Below are 16,202 nucleotides of genomic sequence, written 5' to 3' on the forward strand. Positions count from 1 at the left end.
GAACAACACAAGTCCTTATTATCTGAAGTTTTCATTTTAGTGAGCAAGATAGAAATTAAGGAGTAATAATTTCAAGTAGTGGTAAATGTCATAAGAAAATAAAATAGAAATAAGCTAAAATTATTGGTGGGGCTAGTGGGAGAGAGGCAATAATATTAGGGCATATAGTTTTGGAAGCCCTCTCTGAGGTTATATTTCAGTATTGTGTACATGTGTGTATTTAACCACACAAATATTTATTTCTATAGTAAGGAAAAAACCTCATTTCATCTTCTCCAAGGTACCATGAGGTCTGACTACACGGGCGCACACACACAGCTTCCTTGCTATGCGCCGTTGCTTATCCAGCATTCACCCCAAGGAAACAAGCAGGGTGAAGAGGGGTGGGGTGCGGAGTCATATTGAATAGAGTGACATAAAGAGGCAGGCACATGAAGATCTAAGAGAAGGGCATTCCAGGCAGAGCACACAGCAATTACAAAGTTTTTTTTTTTAATAAATTTTTTTTTTAACATTTATTTGTTATTGAGAGACAGAGACAGAACGTGAGCAGGGGAGGGGCAGAGAGAGAGGGAGACACAGAATCCGAAGCAGGCTCCAGGCTCCGAGCTGTCAACACAGAAGGGGCTCGAACTCAGAAACCATGAGATCATGACCTGAGCCGAAGTCGGTTGCCCAACCAACTGAGCCACTCAGGCACCCCCAAAGTTTTTTTTTTTTTTTTTTTTTTTTGAGAGAGAGAGAGCAAGTGGGAGAGGGCAGAGAAAGAGGGAGAGAGAAAGAATCCCAATTAGGCTCTGAGCTGTCAGCGTGGGGCCCGAACTCAGAAACTGTGAGATCATGACCTGAGCTGAAACCAAGAGTTGGACACTTAACCAACTGAGCCACCCAGGCGCCCCACAAAGGCTTTTATGTCATCAACTTTGCTACAGTAACAAAACCCACCAAATCTTACCTTCTTAGGTCACTAAACACTGCATTCTCACCCATAAGACATACAGGCTACAAATAAGTACTGGCTTTGCTCCAGTTTGCAACTCCACTCTGTCTTTTTAATCTAGGATTGAGGCTAAAGGAGTAGCCCCTGTCTGAAACATGGTCTTCTCATAGTAAAGGACAGAAGAAATTAAGGCTGAGCCAAAACCACGCAAAAGTACTTACAGCTTCTTGAACATAGTATATGTCACATCCACTTGCACTCCATTGACCAGAGCAAATCACATGGCCAATCTCAAAGTCATTCCTTCCGAAAAGGAGAGGTGAATATATAGGGTAATAATATATGATAGATAGGAGCAAACTGGGTGTGTTTAAGATATGGAAAGATTGAAAGGCTCAATGGGAATAGGGAATCTTGGTTTGTTTTGCTTACTGGTATATCCCAAGCCAAAGAGTGCCTTGTACACAATAGGTATTCAATAAATATTTGTTGTGTGAATGAACGAAAGCCGATGTGGTTAGAATGTAAAGAAGACATGAGCTTGCAGTTAGCAGCAATGGGGGAGATTGGGTAGAAATGTAGATGAAGTGGATGAGGTACAGGTGTCTGGCTTCACTTACCCTTGAGCCTGGGTACACTTCTCTCCTTCTCATGGTGACATGAGCTTTCTTTTTATTTATTTTTATTAATGTTTATTTATTCTTGAGAGAGATAGAAAGATAGAGTGCCAGTGGAGGAGGGGCCAAGAGAGATGGGGACACAGAATCTGAAGCAGGCTCCAGGCTGTCAGCATAGAGCCTGACACTGGGCTTGAACTCATGAACCGTGAGATCTCAGCCCGAGCTGAAGTCAGACACTTAACTGAATGTGCCACCCAGGAGCCCCCCTAATAAATTCCCCTTTTTGCCAAAACTGTTTCAGATGGAGTTTCTGTGCAACAAGAGAGCTGATTAACAGAGCCTGGGAGCTTCAAAGGCATCTATGCACTGGTCTGTTTCTCACTCTTAAAGCTAGGAAAGAGTATATAGCAAAGTTTCTTTTTAGTCAGGTTAGGGAACATTCAAATTTCTAGCAAATTCAAACTGGTAAAATGTCAATAAATTATGCAGTTTATTATACAGTAAATTATGCGGTTATGCACATTTTCTTTTTAAAATAGATCCATATTTTTAAAAAATATGGATCTTCTACTCTTAGGAAGCAAGTGTTAAGGAATGAAGGGAAACGATACTACGTGTCATCATGGTGGTTGTTGGAACATCAAATTTTATACCTTATATTTTCTATAAAAGTAATCAAAAGTTGTGTGGTTAGGTAGTTTAGCTGGAACTAGATGACTATAATATTGATGACATTTCATTTTTTCTTGTGGTAATGAATACTTTACAATGTTACAATAGGGCATTCACCTTCCACATCAGACTTTAAAGGAAACAGAGCAGGAACCCTATAATTAAATGCACAGTGGAAACACACTGGAAATAACAAATGCTCAAACAATGAATGACTAAAATGTATGGATACTTATGTATCCATAAGTAACCTGAAATAATGTCTGCTAATTAAAAGTGAAAGTTTTATGATGACTAAGAAAAACTTAAAAAAAATTTTTTTTTTACGTTTTATTGTATTTTTGAGAGACAGAGTGTGGGTGGGGGATGGACAGAGAGAGAGGGAGACACAGAATGTGAAGCAGGCTTCAGGCTTCAAGTCGTCAGCACAGGGCCCGACGCTGGGCTCAAACTCACGAACCATGAGATCATGACCTGAATCGAAGTCAGACGCTTAACCAACTGAGCTACCCAGGTGCCCCGATGACTAAGAAAATTAGTAAAATGTTTAAGGTACTCTGCTAAAAGACAAGGCAAATGTTTAAAAAATCACATGTGATTGCAACTATACCGAATTCATAGATCTGAAAGATAATAGATGTTTTGGCTGCCCAGCAGCTGGGCACCACATCAAGGGGGTGCCCACTACAAGCTTGTTTACTTCCTTCTCCAGCCTGGTCTTGACGCACAGGGTCTGTCTGCTTCTCATGTCTGATTATTGTCTTCACCTCTCTAACCACTAGCTTTGTTTTTTTCTGTTTCTGACCTTTTCTTGCACTCTTTATCTTTGTTACACTTGACTCAGTCCATGCTTCATAGATGTTAACAGCCTCAGCTTCCCCAGCTTCAACCCACCTTTCGGGGAAACTTTTTCTACACCTATTCTATCCCACCTATATGCAGCATGTCTTACAGACAGAGTCTTCACAATATATGCAGTTGAAACTTTAGTATTCTAGAGTCTTAGGATAATGGGTAATATTTTCTTTTCTTTCCAAAGTTTCCTTGTTCCAACACCATTGCAATAAACATTTTAAAGACAATAGCAATAGGCCTTTTTCTCATTTCTGCCAAGAGTGGCACCTAGTGGTGATTCTTTAGAACTGCACTTTTCAGCCACAAGTTGATTTAAAAAAAAAAAAAAAGAAATCAAAGAAGCAGATGCTACTATTACTACTACTATTACTACTATTCACTAGCAGTTTTGTGTTTATAATATAACAGTATAATATATGTATGCCAGGAATTAATCTACCTGGGAGCAGAAACCACCTCATGGAGTTAGCTGGCTCAGAAATTATACAAGCCTTGCAGATTTCCCAACATACATGTAAGGCAATTCCCCATAGGAATCCAGTTTTCTTCACATTTTAAAAAATTTATTTATTGTTTAATTTACTACATCCAAGTTAGTTAGCATATAGTGCAACAATGATTTCAGGAGTAGATTCCTTAATGCCCCTTACTCATTTATGCCATCCCCCCTCCCATAACCTCTCCAGCAATGCTGTTTGTTCTCTATATTTAAGAGTCTTATGTTTTGGCCCTCTCCTGTTTTATATTATTTTTGCTTCCCTTCCCTTATGTTCATATGTTTTATACCTTAAGTTCCTCATCTAAGTGAAGTCATGATATTTGTCTTTTTCTGAGTAATTTCGCTTAATATAATATCCTCCAGTTCCATCCACAGAGTTGCAAATGGATTGCCTTTTTGATTGCCGAGTAATACTCCATTATATATATATATCACATCTTCTTTATCCATTCATTCATCGATGGACACTTGGGTTCTTTCCATACATTGGCTATTGTCAATAGTGCTGCTATAAACATTGGGGTGCACGTGCCCCTTCAAAACAGCATACCTGTATCCCCTGGATAAATTACTAGTAGTGCAATTGCTGGATTGTAGGGTGGTTCTGTTTTTTATTTGAGGAACCTCTATACTGTTTTCAAGAGTGGCTGCACCAGTTTGATTCCCACCAGTAGTGTAAAAGCGTTCTTCTTTATCTGCATCCTGGCAACATCCATTGTTTCCTGAGTTGTTAATGTTAGCCATTCTGACATGTGTGAGTTGGTATCTCATTGTGGTTTTGATTTGTATTTCCCTGAGGATGAGTGATGTTGAGCATTTTTCATGTGTCGGTTAGCCATCTAGATGTCTTCCTTGGAGAAGTGTCTATTCGTGTCTTTTGCCCATTTGTCCACTGGATTATTTGTTTTTTGGGTGTTGAGTTTGATAAGTTCCTCACAGATTTTAGATACTAACCCTTTATCTGATATGTCATTTGCAAATATCTTCTCCCATTCCATCGGTTGCCTTTTAGTTTTTCCGATTGTTTCTTTCCTTGTGCAGAAGCTTTTTATCTTGATGAGGTCCCAATAGTTTCATTTTTGCTTTTGTTTCCCTTGGCTCTGGAGATCTGTTGAGTAAGAAGTTGTTGCAGCCGAGGTCAAAGAGGTTTTTGCCTGCTTTCTCCTTGAAGATTTTGATGGCTTCCTGTCTTACATTTAGGTCTTTCATACATTCTGAGTTGAATTTTGTGTATGGTGTAAGAAAGTGATCCAGGTTCTTTGTTTTTTTTGTTGTTTTTTTTTTTGCATGTCACTGTCCACTTTTCCCAGCACCATTTGCTAAAGAGACTGTCTTTATTCCATTAGATATTCTTTCCTGCTTTGTCAAAGATTAGTTGGCCGTACACTTGGGGGTCCATTTCTGGGTTCTCTATTCTGTTCCATTGATATGAGTGTCTGTTCTTGTGCCAGTATCATATTGTCTTGATTACAGCTTTGTAGTACATCTTGAAGTCCGGGATTGAGATGCCTCCAGCTTCAGTTTTCTCTTTCAAGATTACTTTGGCTATTCGGCTATTTTATGGTCCCATACAAATTTTAGGATTGTCTGTTCTAGCTCTGTGAAGAATGCTGTTGTTATTTTGATAGGGATTGCATTGAATATGTAGATTGCTTTGGGTAGTATTGACATTTTAACAATGTTTGTTCTTCTGATTCAGAAGCATGGAATATATTTCCATTTTTTTGTGTCTTCTGTTTTTTCATAAGCTTCTGTAGTTTTCAGTGTATAGATTTTTCCCTCTTTGGTTAGGTTTATGCCTAGGTATTTTATTGTTTTTTTTGTGTGTGCAGTTGTAAATGGGATCAATTCCTTGATTTCTCTTTCTGTTGCTTCATTGTGTATAGGAATGCAACTGATTTCTGTGCATTTATTTTATATCCTGTGACTTTGCTGAACTCATGGATCAGTTCTAGCAGTTTTTTGGTGGAATCTTTTGGGTTTTCCATGTAGAGTATCATGTCATCTGCAAAAAGTGAAAGTTTGACTTCCTCCTTGCCGATTTGGATGCCTTTTATTCCTTTGTGTTGTCTGATTGCTAAGGCTAAAACTTCCAATACTATGTTAACAGTGGCAAGAGTGGACATCCCTGTTGTGTTCGTGACCTTAGGGAGAAAGCTCTGTTTCCCCCATTGAGGATGATATTGGCAGTGGGTCTTTCATATATGGCTTTTATGATCTTGAGGTATGATCCTTCTGTCTCTATTTTCTTGAGGGTTTTTATCAAGAAAGGATGCTGTATTTTGTCAAATGCTTTCTCTGCATCTATTGAGAGGATCATGTGGTTCTTGTCCTTTCTTTTATTGATGTGATGTGTCACATTGATTATTTTGCTGATATTGAACCTGCCCTGCATCCCAGGTATAAATCCCACTTGGTCGTGGTGAATAATTTTTTTAATGTATTGTTGGATCTGGTTGGCTAGTATCTTGTTGAGGATTTTTGCATCCATGTTCATCAAAGAAATTGGTCTGTAGTTTTAGTGGGGTCTTTGTCTGGTTTTGGAATCAAGGTGATGCTGGCTTCATAGAAAGAGTTTGGAAGTTTTCCTTCCATTTCTATATTTTGGAATGGTTTCAAGAGAATAGGTGTTAACTCTTCTTTAAATGTTTGGTAGAATTCCCCCTGGAAAGCTCTCTGGCCCTGGACTCTTGTTTTTTTGGGAGATTTTTGATTACTACTTCAATTTCTTTACTGGTTATGGGTCTGTTCAAATTTTCTATTTCTTCCTGTTTCCGTTTTGGTAGTTTATATGTTTCTAGGAATTTGTCCACTTCTTCCAAATTGCCCATTTTATTGGCATATAATTGCTCATAAGATTCTCTTGTTACTGTTTGTATTTCTGCAGTGTTTGGTTGTGATCTCTACTCTTTCATTCTTGATTTTATTTATTTGGGTCCTTTTTCTTTTTGCTCAAACTGGCTAGGGGCTTATCAATTTTGTTAATTCTTTTCTTTTTTTAAAATTTATTTATTTTTGAGAGAGAGACAGAAACAGTGTGAGTGGGGGAGGGGCAGAGAGAGAGAGACACACACACAGAATCTGAAGCAGGCTCCAGGCTCTGAGCTGTCAGCACAGAGCCCGATGCGGGGCTCGAACCCATGAACCGTGAGATCATGACTTGAGCTGAAGTCGAACGCTCAACCAACTGAGCCACCCAGGTGCCCCCCCCCCCCCCCCCCCCCCGCCCCACAGTTTTAGTAATTCTTTCAAGGAACCAGCTTCTGGTTTCATTGATCTGTTCTACTGTTTTTTTGGTTTTGATAGCATTGGTTTCTGCTCTAATCTTTATTATTTCCTGCTTTCAGCTGGTTTTCGGTTTTATTTGCTGTTCTTTTTCCAGGTCTTTGAGCTGTGAGGTTAGGTTGTGTAACAGACCTTTCTTCCTTCTATAGGAAGGTCTGAATTGCTATATACTTCCCTCTTATGACCACCTTTGCTGCATCCCAGAGGTTTTAGGCTGTGGTATTACCATTTCCATGGCTTCCATGTGCTTTCTAATTTCCTCTTTAATGTCTTGGTTAGCCTATTCATTCTTTCAAAAAAAATTTTTTTTAATGTTTATTTATTATTGGAAGACAGACACAGAGTGTAAGCAGGGGAGGGGTAGGCAGAGGGGCAGACACAGAATCTGAAGTAGGCTCCAGGCTCTGAGCTGTCAGCACAGAGCTTGACACGGGGCTCGAGCCCACAAACTGTGAGATCATGACCTGAGCTGAAGTCGGTCGTCCAACCAACTGAGCCACCCAGGCACCCCACCTATACTCCAAGTATTTGTTATCTTTCCAAATTTTTTCTTATGGTTGATTTTGAGTTTCATAACGTTGTGGTCTGAAAATATGCATGGTATGATCTCAATCTTTTTGTACTTGAGGGCTGATTTGTGTTCCAGTTTGTGATCTCTTCTGTGATCTATTCTGGAGTTCCATGTGCACTCAAGAAGAATGCATATACTTCGGCTTTTGGATGAAATGTTCTGAATATATCTGTTAAGTCCATCTGGCCCAGTGTGTCATTCAAAGCCCTTGTTTCCTTGTTGATTTTCTGTTTAGATGATCTCCTTTGCTGTAAGTGGAGTGTTGAAGTCCCCTACTATTATGATGTTATTGTCAATGAGTTTCTTTGACACAATGTTTGTGATTAATTGGTTTATATATTTGGGTGCTTGCACGTTGGGGGCATAAATGTTTACATTTGTTGAGGCTTCTTGATTATGATATAATACAATTCTTCACCTCTTGTTACAATCTTTATCTTAAAATCTAGATTGTCTGATATAAGTATGGTTACCACGGCTTTCTTTTGGCGACTATTAGCATGATAGATGGTTCTCCATCCCCTTATTTTCAATCTGAAGGTGTCTTTAGGCTTAATATGGGTCTCTTGTAAACAGCATATAGATGGATCTTGTTTTCTTATCCGTTCTGTTATATTCTGTCTGTTGATTGGAGCGTTTAGACCATTGACATTTAGAGTGAGTACTGACAGATATGATTTATTGCCTTTCTGTCACCTATAGAGTTGGAGTTTCTGGTAATGTTCTCTGGTGCTTTCTAGTCTTTGTTGCTTTTGGTCTTTTTTTTTTTCCCCCTCATCTTTTCTCTCCTCAGAGAGAAGTTAAAATTTCTTGCACGGCTGGTTCACTAGTCACAAACTCCTTTGATTTTTGTTTGTCTCGGAAACTTTTTATCTCTCCTTCTATTTTGAATGACAGCCTTGCTGCATAGAGAATTCTTGGCTGCATATTCTTCCCATTCAGCACATTGACTATATCCTACCACTCCTTTCTGGCCTGCCAAGTTTCTTTGGATAGGTCTGCTGTGAACCTGATATGTCTTCCCTTGTAGGTTAGGGACTTCTTTTTTTCCCTTGCTGCTTTCATAATTCTTTCCTTGCCTGAGTATTTTGTGAATTTGACTATGGTATGGTCGGTTTTTGTTGAATCTAATGGGAGTCCTCTGTACTTACTGGATTTTGATGACTGTCTTTCCCCTGGTTAGGAAAGTTTTCTGCTATGATGTGCTCACATAAATTTTCTACCCCTTTTTCTCTCTCTTCATCTTCTGGGAACCCTGTGATTCTTATTTCTTTTTAAAGAGTCACTGAGTTCTCCAATTTTTATTTCATACTCTTTTGCCATAGTCTCCTTCTTTTTATCTGTTTCATTATTCTCCCTAAGTTTGTCCTCTGTATCGCTGATTTGCTACTCTGCCTCATCCATCCTTGCCGCCATGGCATCCACTCGAGATTGCAGCTCAGTTGTAGCATTTCTTATTTCATCCTGACTAGTTTTTACTTCTTTTATCTCTGCAGAAAGGGATTCTAATCTATTTTCCACCTCAGCTAGTATTCTTAGTATCATGATTCTAAAGTCTGGTTCAGACATCTTGCTTGTATCTGTGTTGATTAAGTCCCTGGCTCTCATTTCTTCCTGTTCTTTCTTTTGGGGTGAATTCCTTTGTTTCATCATTTTGGAGAAGAAAAGGAATTAATAAAGTAAAAAAATAATAATAAAATTAAAAACAACTCAAAGACATCAAATAAAGTTTGCTAGATCCTAGGTGTGTTTTGGTGTGGTTGTTGAAAGAAGCTTGATAGATTAGAAAAAAAAGGGAAAGATAAGGAGAAAAAAAGGAAAACTTCTGGAAATTTGAAAAAATGAATACAATAAAATAGAATAAAATGAAATGATAAAAGTAAAACAATTTAAAAAATTTACAAAAAAGTAAAAAATGTAGAAAAAATTTAAAGAAAAATTTTTTAATATAAATGGAAAATACAAGTAGATTTTTTTCTCTTTTCTGTATTCAAGAGTAAGAAAAGAAAAAGGAAAAAATTGAGTAAAAGAACCAGTGAACAGAATGCAGTATGATTGAAATTATATCTGTTTTCCCAGAGAAGTCAAGCTATGAAGTACTTTATAGTCTGCAAACTAAGCAGGCAGAGAGACTTGTGTTTGTCAAGAGCACTGTTGGCCCAGTTGGGCAGGGCTTAGTGTAACAGGTCCATTCTCCACTTGATGGCCCTGCTTAGCTTACTGGGCTGGAGTGCTGTGGCGCATGTAGACATGTATGCTTATCCGAAGGAAGGGTGAAAATGGCATCACCCAGCTACCCAATCTCTTGTATTGGAACTCTGTGCTCTCCACAACCGGCACCCTCCTTTGTCTCTGGCTTCCGTCCACTCCCCACTTCTAAACTGCCTGTGATAAAGCCGTCAGGCTGCCAAGCAGCACCTCCCTCCTGAGTTTTATCTCAAATGGGGCTGTGTTTCCCAACCCCTCACTTCTATGGGACTGCAGCTTTGACTCACTCAGATCTTCTGGGGGAGGGTCTTACTGAGCAATGGCCAAGTGCCAGCCATCCCTCAAAACGTTCAGGAGACTGCACTGCTGCCAATGCCCAGAGTCTGTGTCTGGGTGCCAGCCTGCCCTGGAAGAAGTTAACGCGATTGTGTAGCAGCAGTGTTTCAGGGTTTATGGAAAATCACAACACACATCTGGCACCAGGCTTCCCCTGTAACGTCTTTGTTCCAGCACCAGTGAATGTGGTTGTTCTCCAGAGTCCACTGGGACCTTTTCCTGTGGGGTGACTGCACAGTCTCTACCAGATGTCCTACTAGCAGGGGAACCGCCTCTCCCCATGTGGCCTGAGGACCTATCCAACCTTGCTCTCTGCTCCTGGGGATTCTCCCTTTCCACCAGAGCACCTCCAGATATTGAGTTGTGAAGTTTCAGACTCCGCTCCCCCTGTTTATAGAGTCTTAATGGAATTTAAACACTCTTCTTTCTCCTTTCTCCCTTTTGTGTTCAGTCTCTGCGGCTATTTCCACTTTTCCACTTTCTTTCCAGCTGCTTTTTTTTTTGGGGGGGGGGGGTGCTTTTCTTGTACTCTTCCCCCATCTCCATCCTCTCTCTGCAAGGAAAAACAGCTCCCTGCCCTCCACAGCTTCTCTCTCCCCCAGTTCTCCTCTCCATGCTGCGTACCTGCCAAGTTCTGTGGTTTAGATTGTGCAGATTGTTGTGTTAATCCTCAAATCAGTTTTCTAGGTGTGCAGGATGGTTTAGTGTTGATCTGCCTGTATTTCAGGGTTGAGAGACGCAATAAAAAATCAGTTTTATTTTCATTTCCTAAGACTGGATCTCCTCTGAACAGTAATTCTTATATAGTGAGAATTTGCATCTTCTGCTGAATCCTGATGTTTTTGGACACTATAGGGTGTCTTGTAAATGTTCACCACTGTTTTAATTTCCTCAGGCTGCCTTAACCGTACTACAAACTGAGTGGCGTAAGCAACAAAACTGTATCAGCTCACAGTTCTGTAGGCTTAAATTCCAAGAGCAAAGTGTACCAGGGTTGGTTTCTTTTGTATGATGTCAGAAAGAGTCTGTTGATGCTTTTCCCCTAGTTTCTGGTGGTTTGCTGTCAATCTTTGGCATTCCCTGACTCTCTTCTTTCATCTTCATGTGGCATTCTCCCTGTATACCAGACTGTCTCTAAATTTACCCTTTTTATAAGGCCACTGTCATATTGGATTAGCGCCTCCCCTCCCCCCACCAACCCGTGACCTTAATTTAACCAATTACGGCTGCAGTGAACTTATTTCCAAATAAGATCACATTCTGAGGTACTGGGTGGTAGGGCCTCAACATGAATTTGGAGGGGACACAGTCCAACCCACGGCAATCCTTGTACGTTCAGACTTTCATTTCTGCTATGTTGGTATCAGGCTTAGCCATGAAATTGCTTTGGCCAATATAATGTGAGGAGAAGTGGTGTGTGCAGTTTAAGCAGAGACTAAAAATTTGTTTCCCTCTGCTATGAATCTGACAGTATTCCAAATAGAGACTATTTCACCAGCTTATGTCTCAGAGTGACTGTGACATGGAGCAGAGTAGCAGCTGACATTGAGTGGATCTGTTGTATGAAAAAGAAATAAACCTTCATGATTTTAAGCCACGAAGACTTTGAGGTCATTTGTTACTGAAGCATACATTAACTTAAGCTGACTGACACAGTAAATACCTGACTTAAGCTGATACCGTAAATTCACTTCTAATGTGGAGGTTTTCTTCATTCATCAGATATTTGTTGAAAAATTACTATGTGATAGGCCTAGTTTTATGTGTTGGACACTGTGATAGTTAATTTTATATCAATTTGACGAGGTCAAGGAACCCAGGTGTTTGTTCAAACATCAGTCTGGATGTCTCTGAAGGTGTTTATCAAGTGAGATTAACATTTAAATCAGTGGACTTTAAGTAAATTGTCCTCTATATAATGTGAATGGGCCTGATCCAATCAGTTGAAGGCCTTAGGAGAAAAAAAGACTAACACTCCCCTAGGAAAAGGGAATTCTGCCGCCAGACTGCTTTCAGACTCTGAGCTGTAAAATCAACTCTTCTTGGGTCTCCAGTCTCCTGGACTGCTCTGCAGATTTCAAACTTGCTGACCCCCACAAGTCACATGAGCCAATTCTTTAAATAAATCACTGTATATATGCACATCCTATTGGTTCTGTTTCTTTGCAGAAACTTGATTAATACACATATCAGCAAACAAGCTAGAAATAATCCTCAGAGATTATAGTCTAAGGAAGGATATACATAAATAAAGAGGAAAATTACAGTGTTATGTAGTAAATGCTGGAAAATACTCCATGTAATAGGAGTACATAGAAAGAGCATATAACCTTGACTTACGGAGTCAGAAAACAGTCTCTGGAGGAAATGAAGTCTAACATGAGAACTGAAAGTGGCAAGTGGATTAGGAGTTAGCCAAATGCAGAAGCAGGGTGGTGGGGACCAGGGATTGAATTGAGTATAGGACATGCATTCTCAGTGGAGGAATTATTGCCCTTAAGGGGAGAAAACTGGTATTTGGCAGGTGAAATCAACCATAACTATTACAACTTCTTGTGACCTTGTAAAACTGAATCCTTACTGACAAATTCATACTCCTTCATTTATGGGGCAGTGGGGGAGATGAATAGAAGAAACATCTAAAAGGTCTTCTTAAGGGGGCAGTGACGAAAAAGGTTGAGAACATTGGTGTAGAAAGACCATTAAGGTAGAGGAATGATTACATGGAAGCTACAGAAGTAAACTAGTATATAATAACTAGTACATACTAACTAATTTACTAAATAGTATACTTAGGTCTATCCTTAATCTTTGGGGACTTTTAAAAGTAGAATATATTATTATGTAAAGGAACTATTCATGTTTATGTTACCTTCCTGCATTTAACCTCTTCCATAGGGACCTATTTCACCTGTAAACATCTGTTTCTATTTGCAAAGTCTTTCAGGAGCCATGATGACTGATCCTATCTGTGCTTTGCTAGTTATGTCATGTATCAGATCCAAGAGTTACTAATTTCTATAGTATGACTGATTTATATACTATGACTATTTCTATACCATTAGAATGGTTGGGGTATAGGAGTGGGACAAAGCAGAAGCAGGGAGGTGGTGAGAGAAGAGGCTGTTCTGAACACAAATTTTAAAATTAAATCTGGAAATGTGATTTGCCTTCAGTTACCTAAATAAGGAAAATTGGACTTTATGTCTAAATTATCTGCTGCAGACTTTGCTCACTTTTTTAATATATGAATCTGTCCTTTGTGTGTGTAGACACATGCTGAATGAATCATTAAGTTTTAAACATTTTCTTAGAAATGTTGTTTCTAAGGACAGTTGTTAAAATATCTTTTTCTGTCTATCATGCCAGGACTTTTTAGTTTTATAATTGTAGTTTCTAGAATAGCATCATGTTCAGGTGGGTACTTAATCATAAAGCTATTCTGGAAGGTGCATTAGCCTCTGGAGAATTTGCATGTGATTTACATCACTGGAGTTTCAAAGATTAAAAAATAGAAGAGTAAAAAGATATTCTTCTGGGCTCCATTGTTGGAATGCACAATGGTCTATTTAGTAACCATTATCATTATCTTCCTCCCAGATTGAATTAAAATTACTTTAATATTCTATTAGGAAAATCTTTGTAAAAATGCTGCCAATCATTTTTATTTTTCCCCCAGCAGCTTGTTAACAGTGAATTCAAGGCTAATTCAGTGCTTTGGGAATATAGTATAAACTTAATTTTAAAATCTAGAGAACTAAGAAATTGTATGTTATACCATCAGTTTTAACTTTTAATATTTTTCTACCATATCCCTGGCTTGCTTGATGTAAGTAGACTTGATCTAAATTAAAAAAAAAAATTTTTTTAATGTTTATTTTTGGGAGAAAGAGAGAGAGGGAGGGACAGAGAGAGAGAGAGAGAGAGACAAAATCTAAAGCAGGCTCCAGGCCTCATGCTGTCAGCACAGAACCAAACATGGGGCTTGAACCCACGAACCGCAAAATCATGACCTGAGCTGAAGTTGGACTCTTAACCAACTGAGCCACCCAGGCGCCTCCGACTTGATCTAAATTTATAATATACTTTTCTTAGGAGGCAGCATTCTTGTACTATTTTTTGTAAGGTCTTTTTACATAAAAGACAGTATATAGAAATAGGTCTGAGTATGTACTCTGGAGTCAAACTGCCTGGGTTCAAATCCTGAGTTGAATCTGTTTGGGTTTTGGAGCACCTGGGTGACTGAGTGGGTTAAGCCTCCAACTCTTGATTTCAGCTCAGGTCATGATCTCACAGTTTTATGAGTTCAAGCCTCGCATCGGGCTCTGTGCTGACTGTGCAGAGTCTGCTTGGAATTTTCTCCTCTCTCTCTGCCTCTACCCACTTGCACTCTCTCAGTCTCTCTCTGCCTCTACCCACTTGCACTCTCTCAGTCTGTCTCAAAACAAATATGTAAAATAAATTAAAAAAAAAAAAAGAATCTGTGTGGGTTAAAATGTTACACAAGCTTTTATAAACTTGGGCAGATGAGTAAAGTTCCGTAACTTTATCCTCTGTACCTCACTTTACTCCAATGTAAATGATGGCTGATAAGAGAACTACCACATAGAGTTGTTGTGAATTGTAAATGAGTTAATTATGTAAAACACTTAGAACAGTACCTGGTATGTACTCAGTACTCAATAATGTGAACTATTGGGGCACCTGGGTGGCTCAGTCAGTTAGGCGGCCGACTTTGGCTCAGGTCGTGATCTCGCAGTCTGGGAGTTGGAGCCCTGCATCAGGCTCTATGCTGACAGCTCAGAGCCTGGAGCCTGCATCAGATTCTGTGTCTCCTTCTCTCTCTGCCCCTCTCCCATTCATGCTCTGTCTCTCTCACTCTCAAAAATAGATAAACGTAAAAAAATTTAAAAAAAAGTAATGTGACTATCAACAATAGCCAAAGTATGGAAAGAGCCCAAATGTCCATCGATGGATGAATGGATAAAGAAAATGTGGTGTGTGTGTGTGTGTGTGTGTGTACACACACACACACACACACACACACACACACACACACACAATTGAGTATTACTCGCCAATCAAAAAGAATGAAATCTTGCCATTTGCAACTACGTGGATGGAACTGGAGGGTATTATGCTAAGTGAAATTAGTCAGAGAAAGACAAAAATCATATGATTTCACTCATATGAGCACTTTAAGAAACAAAACAGATGAACATAAGGGAAAGGAAACAAAAATAATATAAAAACAGGGAGGGGGACAAAATAGAAGAGACTTACAAATATGGAGAACAAACTGAGGGTTACTGGAGGGGTTGTGTGTGGCGGGGGCGGGTGGTGGGCTAAATGGGTAAGGGGCATTAAGGAATCTACTCCTGAAATCATTGTTTACTATATGCTAACTAATTTGGATGTAAATTTTAAAAAATAAAAGATAAAATTAAAAAAAAAATGATGTGAGCTATTACTATTTGGAGCTCTGTATTGAGTTTTAAAACCATTTGTTGAGTGCTTCTTGTATGCAATACAAGGAACTTACTTGTGGAGCTGTTCATACATCTTACCTAAAATGATCTTCAGAGAATGACTCAAGGTATTTTTTTAAACTGACTTTTTTTTTTTTTAGTATCATTATTGTTCTCTTCAGTACATTTCAGGCCTTCATATTAGTTTATGTTGTTTAGGCTAGGATGATATTTTTGTTTTTATGTGAGAAGATAAACATCTATGGTTCCTTAGAAAAAGCATTCCTTGGGGCAGTTGGTGGGAGAGGACTTCCTCTTCAGAATTTTGTATTGACAAATGCTACACATAGCATTTGTCATTGTGGCACTGCTTTTTCTGTGGTGACAATAGGAAAAAGGTAGTTACCCATGATTTTCTGACTTTTTGAAAACATTTTAAATGTTTTACTTATTTTTGAGAGAGAGAGAGAGAGAGAGCATGCGCAGGTGGGAAAGAGAAAGAGAAGGAGACAGAGGATCCCAAGCGGACTCTGCGATGATAGCAGAGAGCCCATTGTGGAGCTCGAACTCAGGAACCATGAGATCATGACTGGAGCTGAAGTCGGATGCTCAACCGACTGAACCACCCAGGCGCCCCTTGAAGTTTTATTAAAGAAATTTAAAAACTTTCAATATTTATATCTTTCAGAAAATGTCTTTGAAAATCACCAATGCAAAACGAATTGAAGGCCTTGATAGTAATGTGTGG

At 39.1% G+C, this 16,202-nt stretch overlaps 1 protein-coding gene across 3 annotated transcripts in view; it reads left to right on the forward strand.

The window, feature by feature from the left end:
• Positions 1–16,202, forward strand: part of KYAT3 (kynurenine aminotransferase 3) — a 72,736-nt gene that overhangs the window by 20,058 nt on the left and 36,476 nt on the right. For all 3 annotated transcript variants that reach the window (XM_078451715.2, XM_078451713.2, XM_078451714.2), the window contains exon 3: positions 16,143–16,201. In XM_078451715.2, coding sequence (XP_078307841.1) covers positions 16,143–16,201 — 59 coding nt within the window. The remainder of the gene's footprint in view (positions 1–16,142; position 16,202) is intronic.

This window comes from Panthera onca, chromosome C1, assembly GCF_046562875.1.
Source record: "Panthera onca isolate mPanOnc1 chromosome C1, mPanOnc1 haplotype 2, whole genome shotgun sequence".
Lineage (NCBI taxonomy): Eukaryota > Metazoa > Chordata > Mammalia > Carnivora > Felidae > Panthera > Panthera onca.